Source organism: Pogona vitticeps, chromosome 2 (genome assembly GCF_051106095.1).
Source record: "Pogona vitticeps strain Pit_001003342236 chromosome 2, PviZW2.1, whole genome shotgun sequence".
Classification (NCBI taxonomy): domain Eukaryota; kingdom Metazoa; phylum Chordata; class Lepidosauria; order Squamata; family Agamidae; genus Pogona; species Pogona vitticeps.
In genome coordinates, this window is record NC_135784.1 from 15,706,913 (window position 1) to 15,725,566 (window position 18,654).

At 42.5% G+C, this 18,654-nt stretch overlaps 2 protein-coding genes and 1 pseudogene across 6 annotated transcripts in view; 2 read left to right on the forward strand and 1 right to left on the reverse strand.

Annotated features, from left to right (window-relative positions):
- Positions 1–18,654, reverse strand: part of LOC140703934 (uncharacterized) — a 103,099-nt gene that overhangs the window by 11,500 nt on the left and 72,945 nt on the right. The gene's annotated exons all lie outside the window — the stretch shown is intronic.
- LOC110071485 (uncharacterized) lies at positions 1,656–9,942 on the forward strand. Of its 2 annotated transcripts, none has more exons than XM_072988064.2 (2): positions 1,656–1,810; positions 2,409–4,047. In XM_072988064.2, the coding sequence occupies exons 1-2, from the start codon at positions 1,687–1,689 to the stop codon at positions 3,422–3,424; spliced, it is 1,140 nt and encodes a 379-aa protein (XP_072844165.2). In that variant the 5' UTR covers positions 1,656–1,686; the 3' UTR covers positions 3,425–4,047. The 2 variants fall into 2 exon arrangements, 1 of the variants encoding a protein (XP_072844165.2); XR_013542540.1 differs by lacking the exon at positions 2,409–4,047 and adding an exon at positions 8,927–9,942 and having other exon boundaries at positions 1,723–1,810.
- On the forward strand, positions 9,343–16,685 carry LOC144586933 (uncharacterized; annotated as a pseudogene).

The following is an 18,654-nucleotide window of genomic DNA, read 5'->3' on the forward strand; positions in this document are numbered from 1 at the left end:
TAGACTAAAATGGGCCTACTAAGATCTTCCAACTTAAGTCAACCCAATTGAAACAATGGAGCTTATGGAGGAGTTTACTCACCCAGCTCCAAGGGATTCATGGGTCTACTCTAATGCAACTTGCTATAGAAAGCAAAAAAAGGTTTCAACTATGGTCTACATCAATGCTCTTAATTTTTTTCCTGCAGTCTCATACATGGAGAAGCTGAGAAACCTAATGAATAACACAGGAAATTTAAGGGGAAACACATGAGACCCCAACAACTTTTCCCCCTTTAGCCACAGACTTCCTCTATGCCTGAGATGGCTTTGTTCTCAACTACAAATCACAGAACGCCTTGCAGATCCTAGAGACAAATTCTCTGCAGCTGGCTCAGTTGAAGCTGGAATGAAAAAAGAAGGGGGGAAAGCTGGAAACTGCGATTAGCAATGAGGTTCTAGAAAGAAATAGGGACTTCCAATACAAGATAAGAAAATTCCAGTGTTTGCTTCTGCCCTGTTTCTCCTCGTGAAACTTTTCTCACTGCCTCAGAACTTTTTCAATTCCTTTCCCCAAACTGGATGCTGGTCTATGAGATTTCCTCGGCTTTTGAGCTCATCTGGGTGAGTTAAAGGAATATTGGAAGTTTCTTAGAAGATGGCTTAAGCCAGTGGTCTTCAACCTTGGGCCTCCAGATGTTCTTGGACTTCAGCTCCGAGAAATCCTGGCCAGAAGAGGTGGTGGTATAGGCTTCTGGGAGTTGTAGTCCAAGAACATCTGTAGGCCCAAGCTTGGGGACCACTTGCTTAAAAATAGGGGAATAAAGGCAGAAAGGGAGAAACTGTCTGGCTTCAATCTGGCCAGAATTCTGTGGAATCCTGGCCAGATGACTGATAAACATTCTGTCTCTAAAAGCCGGAGCTAAGAATTATCTTCTGAGGGATTCGTCCTTCGGATTTTTTGGACTCCACGTCTCAGCATTCCGCAGTTCCAGACCAGAGACCCATCCTTTCGGACATGTATATTTCCCTCATCTCTTTCAGGGCCACTTAGGTTGTGTTCCTAACTCTTTATTTCCTGTCTCAATGCATCCTGGATGTTGTAGTCTCGTAGCTCTTTTGATTCTAGAGAGAGTGCCTCTCAAAAACTACAAGGCCCAGCAATGAGTGGGGCAGAAACAGGAGACCTAGACGGCAGCCTTGAAAGGCTAGGCCCTGCCCCAAGGGAAGGATAGACAGCTGTCTGAAAGTCTGAGTTTGTGGAACGGAACTCCCAAAATTCTACCAGGAAAATTCTTTCGCTTCTATATAGACAGTGCCTTCCAAAAACTACAGTGCCCTGGGATTTGGGGGGGGCAGGAACTGGAGATCTCTAGTGCAGCCTCTGAAGACTAGGCCTTGAGGGAAAATGCAAGGTGTCTGCAATTGTAGACTGGGACTACCAAAAATTCCTCCAGAGGAGGAATTCTAGGATAATTTGGGGTGTTGGAGTACAGGATATCCAAATGCCACATCCTTATTATTTTCTCTTAATTGGGTAAGGTGGTAGCATTATGACTTCATCTATAAACAGGTGAATTAGATTCTCCCTTCGAAGGCAATGGAACTCATGACTGAGGTTAGGGCTGGTGTCCCGACTGTTACTCTAAAAAGCTTCTGCTCTGTTGTTAAAGGTGACAAATGAAGGTCGACCTTTGATCAACACCCATGGAAGGAGAGGCACCTCTTAAGGATGAACAGAAGCAGCTACAAGCAGGAGCCAACCAAAAAGAGGATGGTGCAGATGAAGCTTTTATTCTCCTTTTAGAGGCCCTTGAGGATGATTTACAAGGTATATATCCCCTGATCATGCTTGTTGCTCTCTTCCCAACTGGCTCCAGCTTGTTGGCATCCCTCTTGTTCAGTGTGACATCTACAAGAATTCCAAACTCCTTTTCACTCATAATATTCCTGAGCTATGTATCCCCCATTTTGAAACTGTTCATTTGCAGGATTTATTTACCCTAGGTGAAGAACTTTGCACTTATCCCTGTGAAAGTTCATTCTGTTCTTTTCAGCCCAATGCTTGAGCTTATCAAGATCTTTTTGAATTTTGTTCCTGTCTTTCAGGGTATTACCACTCACTTGTTAGCCAGTGAACCTCTTGTGTCTTTAGCTAAACCTAAAAACTGGACTCCTGGAACAAACTCTGGGAGGCAGTCGAAGACGGGAGGGCCTGGCCTCTCGTTCTCTGGTCCATGGGGTCACAACGAGTCAGACACGACTTAACGACTAAACACCAACAACAAATTTTAGGAGAGGAATATGAGAAAGATTTGCTGAATACAAAGCAGGTTTTTGATGAATGCAATAAACTTTCTTCTCTGGCACATTTTCCCCCTTAAACCCACTAGATCCTCAGTTCACTGTTAATTCTCTCCTTCGAGCAGATGGGGCAAAAGAGGAGGAAGTAAGACTCCAGGGGACATTGCCAGAAAGACGGGAGGATGAAAATGAGAACTGTTGGGAAGGAAATGAATCCCTGAGGCAGAATCAGGCAGACCAGAGGAGAGACATATCTCACAGATATCTGAGCGGTGTTGCCTCTGAAGACGAAATGGGAAAAACCACAAACAGGAGCATCAGTGCTCTTCAAAGCTCAGAGTATCAACAAAACATCCCTCTGAGGAAAAGTCCAGTGAAATGTCCAACATGTCACGCCGAGATAAATCTGTGTCACTGTTGGGAGTATGTAGAAAGTTTCAGATGGAGCACAGAAGATACAAGATTTGACACAGGGGAGAAAAACAAATGCTTTAGCTCTGACCTTGAAGCACCTCAACCAATGCATTCTGAAGAGAAAGTCTTTAGGTGCATAGAGTGTGGCATGAGCTTCAAGAGAAGTTCAGAACTTGAAAGCCATCAAAGAATACACACAGGACAGAAAGCATACAAATGTAATGAATGTGGACAGGCCTTCATACGCAGTTCACGTCTTCAAGTACATCAGCGAATTCATACAGGAGAGAAAACCTATGTGTGTAAAGAATGTGGGAAATGTTTCAGTCATTCCTCAGCTTTTAAAGTACATCAGCGCCGGCATTCAGGGGAGAAACCATATTCTTGTAAAGAATGTGGGAAATGTTTCAGTCATTCCTCAGCTTTTAAAGTACATCAGCGCCGGCATTCAGGGGAGAAACCATATTCTTGTAAAGAATGTGGGAAATGTTTCTGCCAAAGCAGTGATCTTCAAGTACACCAGAGAATTCATACAGGAGAGAAACCCTATGAGTGTAAAGAATGTGGGAAAAAGTTCAGCCGCATTGCAAATCTTGTAGTACATCAACGAACTCACTCACAAGAAAAACCCTATCATTGCGAAGAATGTGGGAGAAGCTTCACAACTAGTACAGCCCTTAAAAGGCATCGAAAAATTCATGCTGGGGAGAAATCAGATAAACGTTAATAATATTTGAAAAACTTCTGTTGAAGTATAGATCTTGGAGAACACAAATTATTGTCTCTGGGGAGAATCCCTATCCGTGCAAAGAATGTGGAGAGAGCTTCTGTTGTAATGCTCAGTACCTCAAACATCAACAGATGCACAGAGAGGGGAAACTTTGAAACGTGCAGGAAATGAACCTCTTAAACTCCATCCATATGTCCAGTCAGGGAAGAAAACATACGGAGGGTCATAATACAGGGAGAGCTCTGGTGTGGAATGAAGCTGTTGTGAACCTATGAATGTATCTCAGAAAGAAACCTTATGGTGGCTTCAAAGGGCATAATCCCCTCAGCTTCATTGAATTTGCTTTCTCTGACGGCGCCAGAAAACTCACATTCCTAAGGGCATTTTACAGCAATAAATGGATGATTAACAAGCATGATGCTCTGAATGAGCTTTTGAAGGTGGGAACGCCGTTAGAGAAAGAAGACATGATTTATGCAACTTCCTTCCTTGTGTTTTGTGATGTTTTGATTGTTTTAATCTTGGATTGTTTTAATTTTACTGGGATGGTTTTAACATGATTCTAACTTCATTACTTTATGAAAGTTGCCTTGGAACTGAAATAAATGTTCAGACTGGAATGAGGCCTCTTCAGATTATCAGCCTGAATTATTCAAATAGGGATCCTGAGTGAATAATCTTGAGCCTATTTACAGGAGAACAAATTTTGTGTAAGTTAAAAGGGTTTTCAAGTATATGAGATTTTTAAGGAGTGGTATCACGATTATCAAAATGAACTATTGAAGAAGAGAGCAAGCAAGGCCATAGGAATGACACTCAAACAAGTACCTGAGAGTATTAGAAAACTCTTAGTAGTTTGAGTCTGTGGTAATTGACCATAGCTGACATTTGCCCATCGACACTTGCCCATGTTGGCTAATTTGAATATCCTCCAGGGGGATTCGCACCTGGTTCCAGAAGGCCATGAACGCCTCTTTGAGAGAGGGAGTGGTCCCTACCACCTTGAAAGAGGCAGTAATTGAACCACTCCTAAAAAAGTCTAACCTGGACCCAAGGCTAGTGGTTAATTACTGACCAGTAGTGAACCTCCCTTATTTGGGCAAGGTGTTGGAGAGGGTTGTGGCCGAGCAACTCTAGGTGATTCTGGATGAAACGGATTTTCTGGATCCATCTCAATTGTGTTTCAGGCCGAGTTTTGGTATGGAGACTGCCTTGGCCGCCCTGTACAATGACGTTTGCCGGGAGAAAGACAGGGGGAGTTTGACCCTGTTGATACTCCTGGACCTTTCAGAGGCTTTCGACACCACCGACCATGGTGTCCTTTTGGATAGGCTGGCTGGGTTGGGAGTTGGGGGCACCGCTTTACGGTGGTTCCGCTCCTTCCTGGTTGACCATGTCCAGAGAGTGGTGCTGGGGGACAGTTGCTCTCTCCCATGGTATTTGTGTCATGGTGTTCCTCAGGGCTCGATACTGTCCCCCATGTTGTTTAACATCTACATCTAACATCTCAAGTAACCGCTTGAGCCATATGGTCTAGTCACAAGCTGCTGCAGCTGAGATGTACTCCACGTCTGGAGTGAGTAAACTATGCAACCTTGCTTGCAGCTAATCCAACTCATTGGTCTGTTCCCATAGAAAAATGCACAGCCGAACTCCCAAAATTCTGCCAGGAATATTCTTGGATAATTTGGGGAGCTGGAGTGTAAAAAATTCAAGTGCCCCATCCCTATTAAACAATTCAGTGGGATGAGGAAGCCTTAGTCCCTACCTCTGCAAGCACCTGGTTTAGACTGACCCTTAGATAATTACCTGGCAGATATGCTTTCATTGGACTCCTGCCTTGAGCAGCGGGTTGGACTGGATGGCCTTGAAGGCCCCTTCCAACTTCACTTTTCTAGGATTCTAGGATTCCAAGCAATGGGACTGGTTCACCAAGGTGAGTCCTGGAGTCCCAACTGTTGGATTCTACTCAACTATTGCAGGTGCTAAATGAGGTCCAACTCTCATCAGGACCCAGAGAAAGAGAGGCTTCTCTTGACAGGTGGGTTCACCTAATTAATAAATAGATTTGAAGGTCAAGAGTCCACAGGACCAATTCCTGGTTTTTTTGCCAGTCTCTAACACATTAATCCATCAGCCAGAGACAGAGAGATCCAATAAATATTTATTTTGAGCTGAAAATAAACATAAACTTCACACGCCGAAAACATGCAGAGAAGAAGCGCCCCCCCGATACAAATGTATACATTTTTATAAGGCATAACATGAAAGAGGGACCAAGGGGGTTGGGAGGAGGGGGAGAAATACAAGGGGTTTGTATAATTGCTACACATTCCTGCTAATTCACTTCTCCATGTCAGATACTCTCCTACCCAAGGACAGACTTCTCATTTAGAAATACCTTAATCGTAAATTGGAAGAAACTCTGACGGTAACTCCCCCTGCCTCCCTTTTTCATTCTTGCCTGCCTAAGCAAAACATTCATATAGCAAAGCAAGTTACAGAAAGCAAAATTGATACGGTTAGGCTAAGATATATTTTATATGTACTGGATTAACTGGACCCTTTCAAAGAGGAGACAAGGCTAACTGGGAAAGAGGAAGACCAAATGACGGAGGGATGGATCCCATAAAGAGCCTTGTGGCACAGTGGTTAAAATGCTGTACTGCAGCTAAAACTGTGCTCACGACCTGGGGTTCAAATCCCAGGTAGCCGGCTCAAGGTTGACTCAGCCTTCTATCCTTCCGAGGTCAGTAAAATGAGTACCCAGCTTGCTGGGGGGGGCAATGTGTAGCCTGTATAATTAAATTGTACACCGCCCGGAGAATGCTTGTAGCGCTATGGGGCGGTATATAAGTCCATAAATAAATAAATAAATAAATAAATAAATAAATGAAGGAAGGAAGGAAGGAAGGAAGGAAGGAAGGAAGGAAGGAAGGAAGGAAGGAACCACCGGTCTTGCTTTTTTAGGTCTCTTAGAAGCCTTTTTGAAGGTCTCTACGTGTTGCCATGAGCGTGAAGCAGAGAACAATAATGACAACTATTACAAGAACAAGAAATCCTGGAGTGAGCTAAACATACTGAGACCAGAACATGCTGAAAACCTTCTCTGGGGCAAGGCATAGCATGCTGGCTGGTATTCGTCTACTTACCTTGGGAAACAAACTGTGATGAGAACTGAAATGTCAATCGTAATTTCCAGTGGATGGCTAAAATCCTGTTGCTTCACATCATATGTTGCACTAGTGGGGCTTGTTCAAGCAAGTGGGGATCGGGAGAGTCAACTCCTCTGTAGGGCCAATGGATTCAGATGGATTTACTTGAGTTGCTACTTGTTTCAGCAGAGGAATTAACAACTAGAGTACTAGAGTAGGACCACTTGAATCAATGGAACTTATGCAGTTGACTCACCAAAACCCTACTGATTCAATGGGCCTACTCTAGCACAACTTACTACACTAAGCCAGAAGATTTAAGCCATTGTGTGCGTTTGTGCTCTTTAATTTTTGAAATCCCATCAAACATGGTCAACATGTGGAAGCTCAGAAAATGAATGAATAAAATCAGGAATATTATTGATAAAAATATGAAAATGAAGACATCAAGAAAAAAAAGCCTTCTCAAATGTTTTTTCCCTTAGAAAAAAGATTTTCTTCATACCTGAATCTCTCTTTTGCTTTGAACTACAAACTCCAGATTTCCTTGCAAATCTTAGGGTAATTCTTGGCAGGTGGTTCAATTTCAAGGCGGGAATGTGGGCATGATAAAAGGAAAAAGAGAAGAGTTACAATTAGTAATGAGTCACCAGCCGAAGGAAACACAGATTTCCAGACCCCTATCACCACCTTAGCCAGATATGGGTGCTGGCTTTTGCTCTGTTTCTAGCTGCTAGAAATTCTCCCACTGGCTGAGTCCTCTTTTGATTCCTTTCCCCCATATTTTTTTGCTTCTCTCTAGCTGGATTGTGAGCTTTCCTGGGCAGTTGGGCGTCACCTTGGTAAGTACGAGGAAAATATGGGGCTTCTGAGAACAAAAGGTGAAACAGAGGAGATAACTTTGCAATGGGCGAATATTGCCAGAGGGAGACCATCTCTATGTACGACATACTTGTGGTGGTGCTGGAGAGAGGGTTCTCTTCTAGGGATGTCCCCTTTAGATTTTTTTGGATGCCACTTCCCAGAATTCCTTCACACCTTCAGACGCATGTGTTTTCTTCATCTCTAGCAGGGCTTCTTACGTCATTCATTTCCTTTTGCAATGCCTCCTGGGTGTAATCTTACAGCTCTTTCAGTTCTATATAGACAGTGCCTTCCAAAAACTACCAGGAACTGGAGATCTATAGTGTAGCCTCTGAAGACTAGGCCTTGAGGGAAAATACAAAATGTCTGAAATTGTAGACTGGGACTACCAAAATTCCCCAGGGGAGGAATTCTGGGATAAATTGGGGAGTTGGAGTGCAGGAAATCCAAATGCCACATCCTTATTATTTTCTGTTAATGGAGGTAAGGTGGTAGCATTGTGGCGTCCGTCTATAAATAGCTGAATTAGATCCTCCCTTCGAAGGCAAAGGAACTCATAACTGAGTTTAGGGCTGGTGTCCCGACAGTTACTCTGAAAAGCTTCTGCTCTGTTGTTAAAGGTGACAGATGAAGGTCGACCTTTGATCAACACCCATGGAAGGAGAGGCTCCTGTTAAGGATGAACAGAAGCAGCTACAAGCAGGAGCCAAGCAAAAAGAGGATGAGGCAGATGATCCTTTTTTCCCTCCTTTTAGAGGCCCTTGAAGATTTACAAGGTATATATCCCTCTTCCCAACTGCCTCCAGCTTGTTGGCATCACTCTTAAAATACAGTGTCCAGAAACTGGAGCCGGATCTCAAGATGAGGTCTAACCAGTGCTGAATAGAGGAGAACTAGTACCTCATGGGATTTGGAGATGATACTTGCCTTGTTATGCAGCCAGCTTGCTCTCTTGGTTCATATTCAGCCTATGATCTACAACAATTCCAAAATCCTTCTCACTCATAATATTACTGAGCCAAGTTTCCCCCCCTTTTGTAACTGTTCATTTTTGGGGTTTCTTTACCCTAGGTGGAGAACTTTGCACTTATCCCTGTGAAATTTCATTCTGTTGTTTTCAGCCCAATGCTTCAGCTTATCAAGATCTTTTTGAATTTGTTCCTCTCTTTCAGGATATGACCGTTCACTTCTTCGCCACTGAACCTCTTGTGTCTTTTGCTAAATCTAAAAATTGGCCTCCCAGACCAAACTCTGGGAGGCAGTGGAAGATGGGCGGGCCTGGTGTGCTCTGGTCCATGGGGTCACGAAGAGTTGGACATGACTTAACGACTAAATAACAACAACAAATTTTAGGAAAGGAATGTGAGTTTTTCTGAATACAAAGCAGGTTGATGAATGCAATAAACTTTTTTCTCTGGCACCATTTCCCCCTTAAACTCACTAGATCCTCAGTTCACTATGAATTCTCTCCTTTGAGCAGATGAGGGAAAAGAGAAGGAAGTAAGACTCCAGGGGACATTGCCAGAAAGAGGGGAGGATGAAAAAGAGAGCTGCTGGGAAGGAAATGAATCACTGAGGCAGAATCAAGCAGACTAGAGGAGAGACATATCTCACAGATAAATGAGTGGCGTTGCCTCTGAAGATAAAATGGGAAAAACAACAAACAGGAGCATCAGTACTCTTCAAAGCTCAGAGTATCAGCAAAACATCCCTCTGAGGAAAAGACCAGAGAAATGTGCAACATGTCACACTGAGATAAATCTGTGTTACTGTTTGGAGGATGGAGAAAGTTTCAGATGGAGCCCAGAAGACACAGTATTTCACACAGGAGAGAAACACAAATGCTTTAGCTCTGACCTTAAAGAAGAGAAAGTCTGTAAGTGCACAAAGTGTGGCATGAGCTTCAAGAGAAGTTCAGAACTTGAAAGCCATCAAAGTATACACACAGGAGAGAAAGCATACAAATGTCCTGAATGTGGACAGGCCTTCAGATGCAGTTCACGTCTTCAAGTACATCAGCAAATTCATACAAGAGAGAAACCCTATATATGCAAAGAATGTGGGAAATGTTTCAGTGATTCCTCAGCTTTTACAGTACATCAGCATTCAGGGGAGAAACTGTCAGAATATAGAAATTTTGTAGGCCTGAACCTGAAAAAATGTATTATTAACGAGCTGCCATTGTGCACAGATGTGAGTATGCTGAGTCACTCTGAAGATGATGCAATGTCTGGAAATAAGAAGACACCAGGTGCAAAGGATGAAGTCATGTGTCTTCTGATTGGACTAGAGATGCCATGTATATGTATATAAGTGAACAGTGTCTGTGTATCACCCTCTTCCTTCTCCACCATTTGCTGCTAGCCACTATGTCAGTTTGTGTAAAGAGTTCCTGCCATGCTGATGTGATGCCTGCCTGTAAGTACTTGTAAATATACTGTAAATACAACTGTCTTGCAAAAGAAGAAGAACTTGTAAGTGTCTTCAATAACTCTGCGTTTTTCCTGTCACCAAATCCGTAACAGATGTTATGGGCCCAGCAACGTGTGCTGCGCAAGCCATTTAAAGTCAAGATGGTGGTGAGTAACGTGTGTGAAGTATGTAAATGAAAGAAGAGAGAGAAAGTGGCAGTGACATAGAAGACTTGGGAGAAGACATTTTGTCTGTTAGACCAGGAGGGGAAAGGAAACAGAGAACTGTAAGAGAAGGCAGGATGGCATTGAGCCCAGGAGGCATAGGTGGATTAACAATAAACAGGCTGAATGACAAAAACTATAGAACATGGGCAGTGAAGGCAGAGATGCTGTTAAGAAGAGAGTCTTTATGGTCATATGTGAGTAATCCTCCAGCACAGTTAACTGAGGAGGAACAAGAAGAGGAAGAGAGGGCTCTGAGTACCCTCATTTTGTCAGTTGAAGACGAACAGTTAGTGCATGTGCAATGACTGACCACAGCCAAGGCAATCTGGGACAGATGAAGAAACATTTACTTAAGAGAAACAGCAGGCACGAAGATCTCTCTAACCAGAAGGCTGCATAAGTGTCTAATGCAGTCTGGGGAATGTGCTTCCAAGCATCTACAAACCATGAAGGGACTGTTTAATGAACTGCAGTTAATAAATGTTCATTTTACAGAGGAACAGAAGGTCTTCATGATTTTGAGCAGTCTGCCCAGTGAATTTAATATGCTGATTACAAGTTTGGAAAGTTTGCCTGACACACAACTGACTCTTGAGTACATTACAAATAGAATTTTGCAGCAGCAGGAACACTGGAAGGAGAGGTCCCAAACTGCTGAAGGAAGCCACGTGGGAGCTGACGGGAGAGATGCAGATAGATTCCAGGTGGCAGCGTGAAAAGGAGGACGCCAGCTACAGACCGAGAGCAGCGTGGGCGTGCCATGATGATTAAAGCCTGTTATAAATGTGGATCGAGAAATCATCTTCAGAGAGACTGCTTGAAAGGAGAGATGATTTCAAACAGAAGGGAACCACCAGCAGCAGTTTACAAACGCTCCGGAGAAGGCCGCAGAAAAGGAATTTCTCTTGTTAAGCAAACAAGAGATAAGGTGTTCAAGGCCGTGAACACAGCTGCAGCCTGGTTAATTGACAATGGGGCTGCAAATCATCTTACTAATGATCCAGAAATGTTTTGTTTTTTAGGAAACACGGAGCTGAGAAGTGTGACGCTGGCAAATGGACAGAAAGCAGATGTTGAAGCAGAAGGGAGAATATATGTTCCCAGTCTGAAGGAACAGATAAGTAACGTTTTACTGGTCCCCAGCATTGACTGTCAATTATTAAGCGTCTCAGCCCTTGACAGACAGGGGTTTTCTGTGATATTTGAAAAAAGGGAATGCATAATTAAGAAAAACAACAGAGTAGTTGCAAAAACAAAGCAAGAGGACAATTTGTATGTGTAAAAAGGCAGAACACATAGAGACACACACATGGTACACAAGAATGAATCCCAACATAATAACTGCATACACTTACTACACAGAAGACTGGGGCATGTGAACTTTAAAACTGTGCAGAGAGTGGAGAACATTGCTAGAGGTGTAAACATAAAAAATTGTGAAAATTACTTAGATTGTCAGGTATGTAAGCAATCTAAAATGCATGTGGCTCCAAAAGGAAAACTGAGTGTTAGAAAGACAAATAGACCTTTGGAGCTAGTACACGCTGATTTGATAGGACCATTTCAACCCTCACTAGGGCAAAATATGCATTGGTGATAATTGACGATTACACACGTTTTTCATACTGCTTTACACTAAAATCAAAAACAGAGATTTTTCAGACATTTAAGAAATGGGTGAAATCAGTTGAACGATGCTTTGGCCACCAGGTGGCGCAATTGCAGTCTGATAGAGCAGTGATCCTCAACCTTGGGCCTCCAGATGTTCTTGAACTACAGCTCCCAGAAGCCTTCACCACCACCTCTGCTGGCCAGGATTTCTGGGAGTTGGTCCAAGAACATCTGGAGGCCCAAGGTTGGGGACCACTGTGATAGAGGATCAGAATTCATGAACACAGATTTTCAAAGGTGGCTAGAGAATACAGGGATCAGCCACAGAAAAACAAGTCCTTATTCTCCATTTCAAAATGGTGTGGCTGAAAGGAGAAATGGGGTGCTTCAGGAAATGAAGGATGCACTGTTAACAGATGCAGGAATGCATCATGGGTACTGGGCGGAGGCACTGAAAACTTCGAATTATTTAATTAATAGAATTTGGTCATCTGCCATAGATCAGACTCCATATTTCATGCTCTTTGATAAGGAACCTTCGTTAAAGCACCTGAAGGTATTTGGTTGTACTGCATGGGTACACGTGCCAAAACAGCTAAGAAGAAAAGGCAGAGCTAAAACAAAAAAAATGAGGTTCCTAGGTTATGAGCCTGGATCAAAAGCATATAGGTTTGTGGATGGAAACAGAAACATTGTGATTTCCAGGTCTGCTAGCTTCAATGAAGGAGAGAATTGGGATAAAGTTCATGCTAAGTCACAGGTATTTTTCTCATTAAACGACACAAGAAGGAGTCAGGTTAGACAGACAGAAACACGTGAAGAAGACACAAAGTCCACTGATGAAGAACATGAAGATGAAGAAGAAAAACACATTAGTGAGATTAGTGAGTCAGAGATAGAGCCAGAAACACAGGGTCCTAGGAGGTCTGAAAGGGCAAACAAGGGTGTGCCACCCAAAAGGTTTGGAGTGGGTGGAGTGAAAGTTTGTCACGTATACCTAGAACCCAGAAATTACAAAGAGGTAATGGAACTTCCTGATTTTGAAAGGAGGAAATGGCTAGATGCCCTGGATGAGGAAATGAAATCCATGGAAGAACACAGGGTGTTTACAGAAACAAAGCTACTTGCAGAACATAAGGTTATTGGTAGCAAATGGGTGTTTAAAAGGAAATTACAGAATGATGGTAATTATAGGTACAAGGCAAGGTTAGTAGCACAAGGCTTTACACAAAAGAAATACATGCATTATGATAAAAAAATTCCCCCCACTGTGAGATCTGAAACTGTAAGAATGGCATTAGCCTTAGCTGCTACAAAGAACTACATAATCCATCACGATGATATTACCACTGCATATTTGAATGCAGACCTGAAAGAGGAATTATACATGGCAAAGGCACCAGGATATGAAGGTACAAAGCCAGAACTAGTGTATAGATTAAACAAAGCCATTTATGGTTTACAACAATTGGCTAAGAATTGGAATGATTGTTTGCACCAAGTATTGGTAAAACTGGGATATAACAAAAGTCTGGCAGATCCTTGTCTATATACCAAGAAAAATGGGAATGATTTAAACATACTGTTAGCATATGTTGATGATATTTGTTTCATGGCAAAGAGTCAGAACCAAATAGAACTGTTTGAGAAATAGTTAAAAAAGGAATTTAAATTAAAAAGTCTGGGACCAATACAAAATTACCTAGGTGTACAAATACAGAGAACAAAACAAGGGCTTGAATTGAGTCAAGAGTTAAAAATCAAACAAATGCTGGAAAAGTACTGCATGAGAGAATGTAAAAGTGTGAGTAATCCTATGACAATAAACTTTCAAAAGGAAGATGAAAACAGTAAAGATTTCAATAACCAAGAATTGTACCATTCAGCCATAGGAAGCTTAATGTATTTGGCAAACTGGACACGTCCAGACATAGCAGCCTCAGTGAACATTCTAAGCAGGTATGTAGCCAGACCTAGTGAAAAGCACTGGCAAGGGGTAAAAAGGATTTTTAGATACTTAAAAGGAACATATAACTACAATTTGATACTGAAGCCATCAAAAGATTTGAAACTGACTGCCTATGTAGATAGTGATTGGGCCAATGATGAGTCAGACAGAAAATCCATGACTAGATTTGTAATAAAAATTGGAAACAATATAGTTGGATGGAAATCCAGGAAACAAAGTTCCGTAGCAACTTCAACTTCGGAAGCAGAATTTGCCGCTTCATCAGAATTGTGTTCTGAGTTGACATGGTACAAACAGTTAGCAAAAGATTTAAAAATTGGAACAAATGGTGCAATAAAAGTGATGGAGGACAACACTACTTGTATACACATGGCTGAAACAGAGTGAAAAATAGAAGTAAACATGTCGATATTAAATATCATAATGTAAGAGAGGCAATAAAAGAGAAATTGATTGAATTAGAGTATTGCCAGACAGAAGACAATATAGCTGACATATTGACTAAGACTTTAAGTACACAGAAACACGAGAAATGTGTAAAAGAGTTGAGAATGTGTTTTGTTCAGGCATAAAAATTAGGAGGGGTGTTAGAATATAGAAATTTTGTAGGCCTGAACCTGAATAAATGTATTATTAACGAGCTGCCATTGTGCACAGATGTGAGTATGCTGAATCATTCTGGAGATGATGCAATGTCTGGAAATAAGAAGACACCAGGTGCAAAGGATGAAGTCATGTGTCTTCTGATTGGACTAGAGATGCCATGTATATGTATATAAGTGAACATTGTCTGTGTATCACCCTCTTCCTTCTCCACCATTTGCTGCTAGCCACTATGTCAGTTTGTGTAAAGAGTTCCTGCCATGCTGATGTGATGCCTGCCTGTAAGTACTTGTAAATATACTGTAAATACAACCGTCTTGCAAAAGAAGAAGAACTTGTGCCTTCAATAACTCTGCGTTTTTCCTTTCACCAAATCCGTGACAGATGTTATGGGCCCAGCAACGTGTGCTGCGCAAGCCATTTAAAGTCAAGATGGTGGTGAGTAACGTGTGTGAAGTATGTAAATGAAAGAAGAGAGAGAAAGTGGCAGTGACATAGAAGACTTGGGAGAAGACATTTTGTCTGTTAGACCAGGAGGGGAAAGGAAACAGAGAACTGTAAGAGAAGGCAGGATGGCATTGAGCCCAGGAGGCATAGGTGGATTAACAATAAACAGGCTGAATGACAAAAACTATAGAACATGGGCAGTGAAGGCAGAGATGCTGTTAAGAAGAGAGTCTTTATGGTCATATGTGAGTAATCCTCCAGCACAGTTAACTGAGGAGGAACAAGAAGAGGAAGAGAGGGCTCTGAGTACCCTCATTTTGTCAGTTGAAGACGAACAGTTAGTGCATGTGCAAGGACTGACCACAGCCAAGGCAATCTGGGACAGATGAAGAAACATTTACTTAAGAGAAACAGCAGGCACGAAGATCTCTCTAACCATAAGGCTGTATAAGTGTCTAATGCAGTCTGGGGAATGTGCTTCCAAGCATCTACAAACCATGAAGGGACTGTTTAATGAACTGCAGTTAATGAACGTTCATTTTACAGAGGAACAGAAGGTCTTCGTGATTTTGATGTGATGCCTGCCTGTAAATACTTGTAAATATACAGTAAATACACCGTCTCCAATAACTCTGCATTTTTCCTGTCACCAAATCCGTGACAGAAACCATATTCTTGTGAAGAATGTGGGAAATGTTTCTGCCGGAGCGGTGATCTTCAAGTATACCAGCAAATTCATACAGGAGCGAAAACCTATGAGTGTAAAATATGTGGGAGGAGTTTCAGTCAAATTGCAAATCTTATAATACATCAACGAATTCACTTATGAGGAAAGCCCTATATATGCAAAGAATGTGGAAAATGTTTCAGTTATTCCTCAAATTTTAAAGTACATCAGTACTGTCCTTCTGAGAAGAAGCCATGTTCTTGTGAAGAACGTGAGAAATGCTTCTGCCAGAGCAGTGATCTTAGCCTTCAGCAGCAAATTCATACAGGAAAGAAACCCCATCAGTGCAATAAATGTGGGAAAAAGTTCAGCCAGAAGGCAAACCTTGTAGTACATCAGCGAATTCATACAGGAGAGAAACCCTATAAATGTGAATGTGGGAGGAGTTTCAACCAAATCGGAAACCTTATAATACATCAACAAATTCATTCATGAGAAAAGCCATATGCATGCAAAGAATGTGGGAAATGTTTCAATTGTTCCTCAGTTTTTAAAGTCCATCAACACTCACATTCAGGGGAGAAACCGGGAAGAATGTGGGAGAAGCTTCACAACTAGTTCAGCCCTTACAAGTCATCGAAAAATTCATGCTGGGGAGAAATCAGATATATGTTAATAATATGCAAAAAACTTCTGTTGAAGTATAGATCTTGGAGAACACAAATTATTGTCTCTGGGGAGAATCCCTATCCGTGCAAAGAATGTGGAGAGAGCTTCTGTTGTAATGCTCAGTACATCAAACATCAACAGATGCAAAGAGAGGGGAAACCTTGACACATGCAGGAAATGAACTTCTTAAACTCCATCCATATGTCCAGTCAGGGAAGAAAACATATGGAGGGTCATAATACAGGGAGAGCTCTGGTGTGGAATGAAGCTGTTGTGAACCTATGAAAGTACCTCAGGAAGAAACCTTATGGTGGCTTCAAAGGGCATAATCCCCTCAATTTCATTGAATTCGCTTTCTCCGATGGCGCCACAAAACTCACATTCCTAAGGGCATTTTACGGCAATAAGTGGTTGATTAACAAGCATGATGCTCTGAATGAGCTTTTGAGGGTGGGGACACCATTACAGAGAGAAGACATGATATGTGCAACTTCTTTTCTTGTGTTCTGTGATGTTTTGATTATTTTAATCTTTGATTGTTTTAATTTTACTGGGATGGTTTTAATATGATTCTAACATCATTATTGTATGAAAGTTTCCTTGGAACTGAAATAAATGTTCAGAGTGGAATGAGGCCTCTTCAGATTATCAGCCTGAATTCTGCAAATAGGGATCCTGAGTGGATGAATGTGAATAATCTTGAGCCCATTTACAGGAGAACAAAGTTTGTGTAAGTTACAGCAACCCTAAAAGGGTTTTCAAGTATATGAGATATTTCAGGAGTGGTATCACGATTACCAAAATGAACAAGCAAGGCCATAGATATGACACTCAAACAAGTACCTGAGAGTATTAGAAAACCCTTGGTAGTTTGTGTCTGTGGTAGTCCACTACAGCTGACATTTGCCCATCGACCCTTGCCCGCCTTGGCTAATTAGAAGATCTGCCAGGGGGGTTCGCACCTGTGTCCAGGAGGCTGCGAACGCCTCTTTAAGAGAGGGAGTGGTCCCTACCACCTTTAAAGAGGCCACTTCTAAAAAAGCATTTGGCCCACAAATCACCATCCACGAACCTCGCATGGCTCTCTCTCCCTCCCTACGGCCAAGGTTGGTTTCCGTGGACTCCCTCTCTCTCTCTTGCCACAAGGCCATGAAAGAAAGCCATCTCGTTGTTCTGGACGGTGAAAGATGACAACACACGGACCATCCCAGCAGGCCTTCCTCTCCCTCCAAGCTCAGTGGGCCAAGAGGAAGCCCCAGTGCAGTGGGGTCAAGGAGCCAGGGTGGGCACGGCTCCTCTTCCTGGGACTTTTCTCGCCAGCAGGGAGAGCCTCGCCTGCACCCTTGCCACCCACGCCCTGCTGAGGCTTCTCTCTTCCCTCTGAGCTCACACTCCACCCTCACAGGAGCTGGGAGAGATGCAGACCGTGAGGGTCTCGCTGCCAGGGGGAGCGTAAAGTACCATAGTTGAGGATGATTCGGTCTGGAAGAGACAATTCAGAGTCATTCGCTTTACAAAGAGACCTGCCGGACAGGGAAACCCCAGAAGAAAATGCTGGGGATGGAGATGCAAAAGGAAGATAATTCTGAGCCCACAGGCTACTTATGGGGAGGTTTATTCCAGCCTCTGGTGAAGAACGTTTCCTGAAGAGAAGGCCATCAACTCCTGGAGCCCTTTTCTGCCTGCCTTCATTTCACAAAGAGAGTTTTCCTGCTCAGAAGCAACAGTATAGGGAGCTTCAAAAGTAAATTGGGAAGAAACTGACATCTCCCCATCCCTTAAATTAGGTGACAGACAGAACCTGTGTAAAGGTATGGAGATATGGAGATTTCGCACCCAGACCCTCCTCTCTATTCTACCCCCCCCCCAGTAATCATCCTAATACGTACTACAAAGCGACACATGGGCGGCACTGGATCAAACCACAGACTTTCAAAATAATTGTTATCTGGTTCTCTAATGGAGGAAAGCTCTAAAAATAGAGAACTGAGACAGGAAGAAGGTTTTCTTTTGAAGTTCTATTTTATTTACATGAAAAACAAAAAAAACAAAACACCACTGCAGTTGGCGGGAAGGAAACCATTCACCTTAATTGAGGTGATTAGGGTTTTCTTCAAAGAACAAAGGAATTGGTACAATCTTATAGCTGTCCCCTCAGGGCGAGAGGGGTGGGCCTTAAAAGGTCATTAAGTTAGTTAGCAACAATTCATTGGATTAGTGAAAACACATTTTAAACATGCGCAGAACAATTCACTTTCCCTAAATCGTCCCTTTGTCTTCTGTTAGCTCTGCATTCCATGCTTATCTATGTGAGTCCTTGAGCTATGAAGAAAGGAAACAAGGGAAGGGGGGGTCGAGCCTGTTTTTACAAGGCTGGCTAATCTCTTCTGAATACACACACACACACCAAACAGCCTGTTTTTCAAGTAAGAACAATCTTTTATGAGGCAATTGCCTTAATTGAATAAGTCAAACATTTACTTCTATCATAATCAAAGCATTAAGAGAACGTAAATATAGCCGACAGCCTCCAAATACAGTCTCCCAGGTTGTGGAGAAAGAGTGCGTGGGCGGTGAGGGAAGCCAAGTGACTCTCTCTTGTT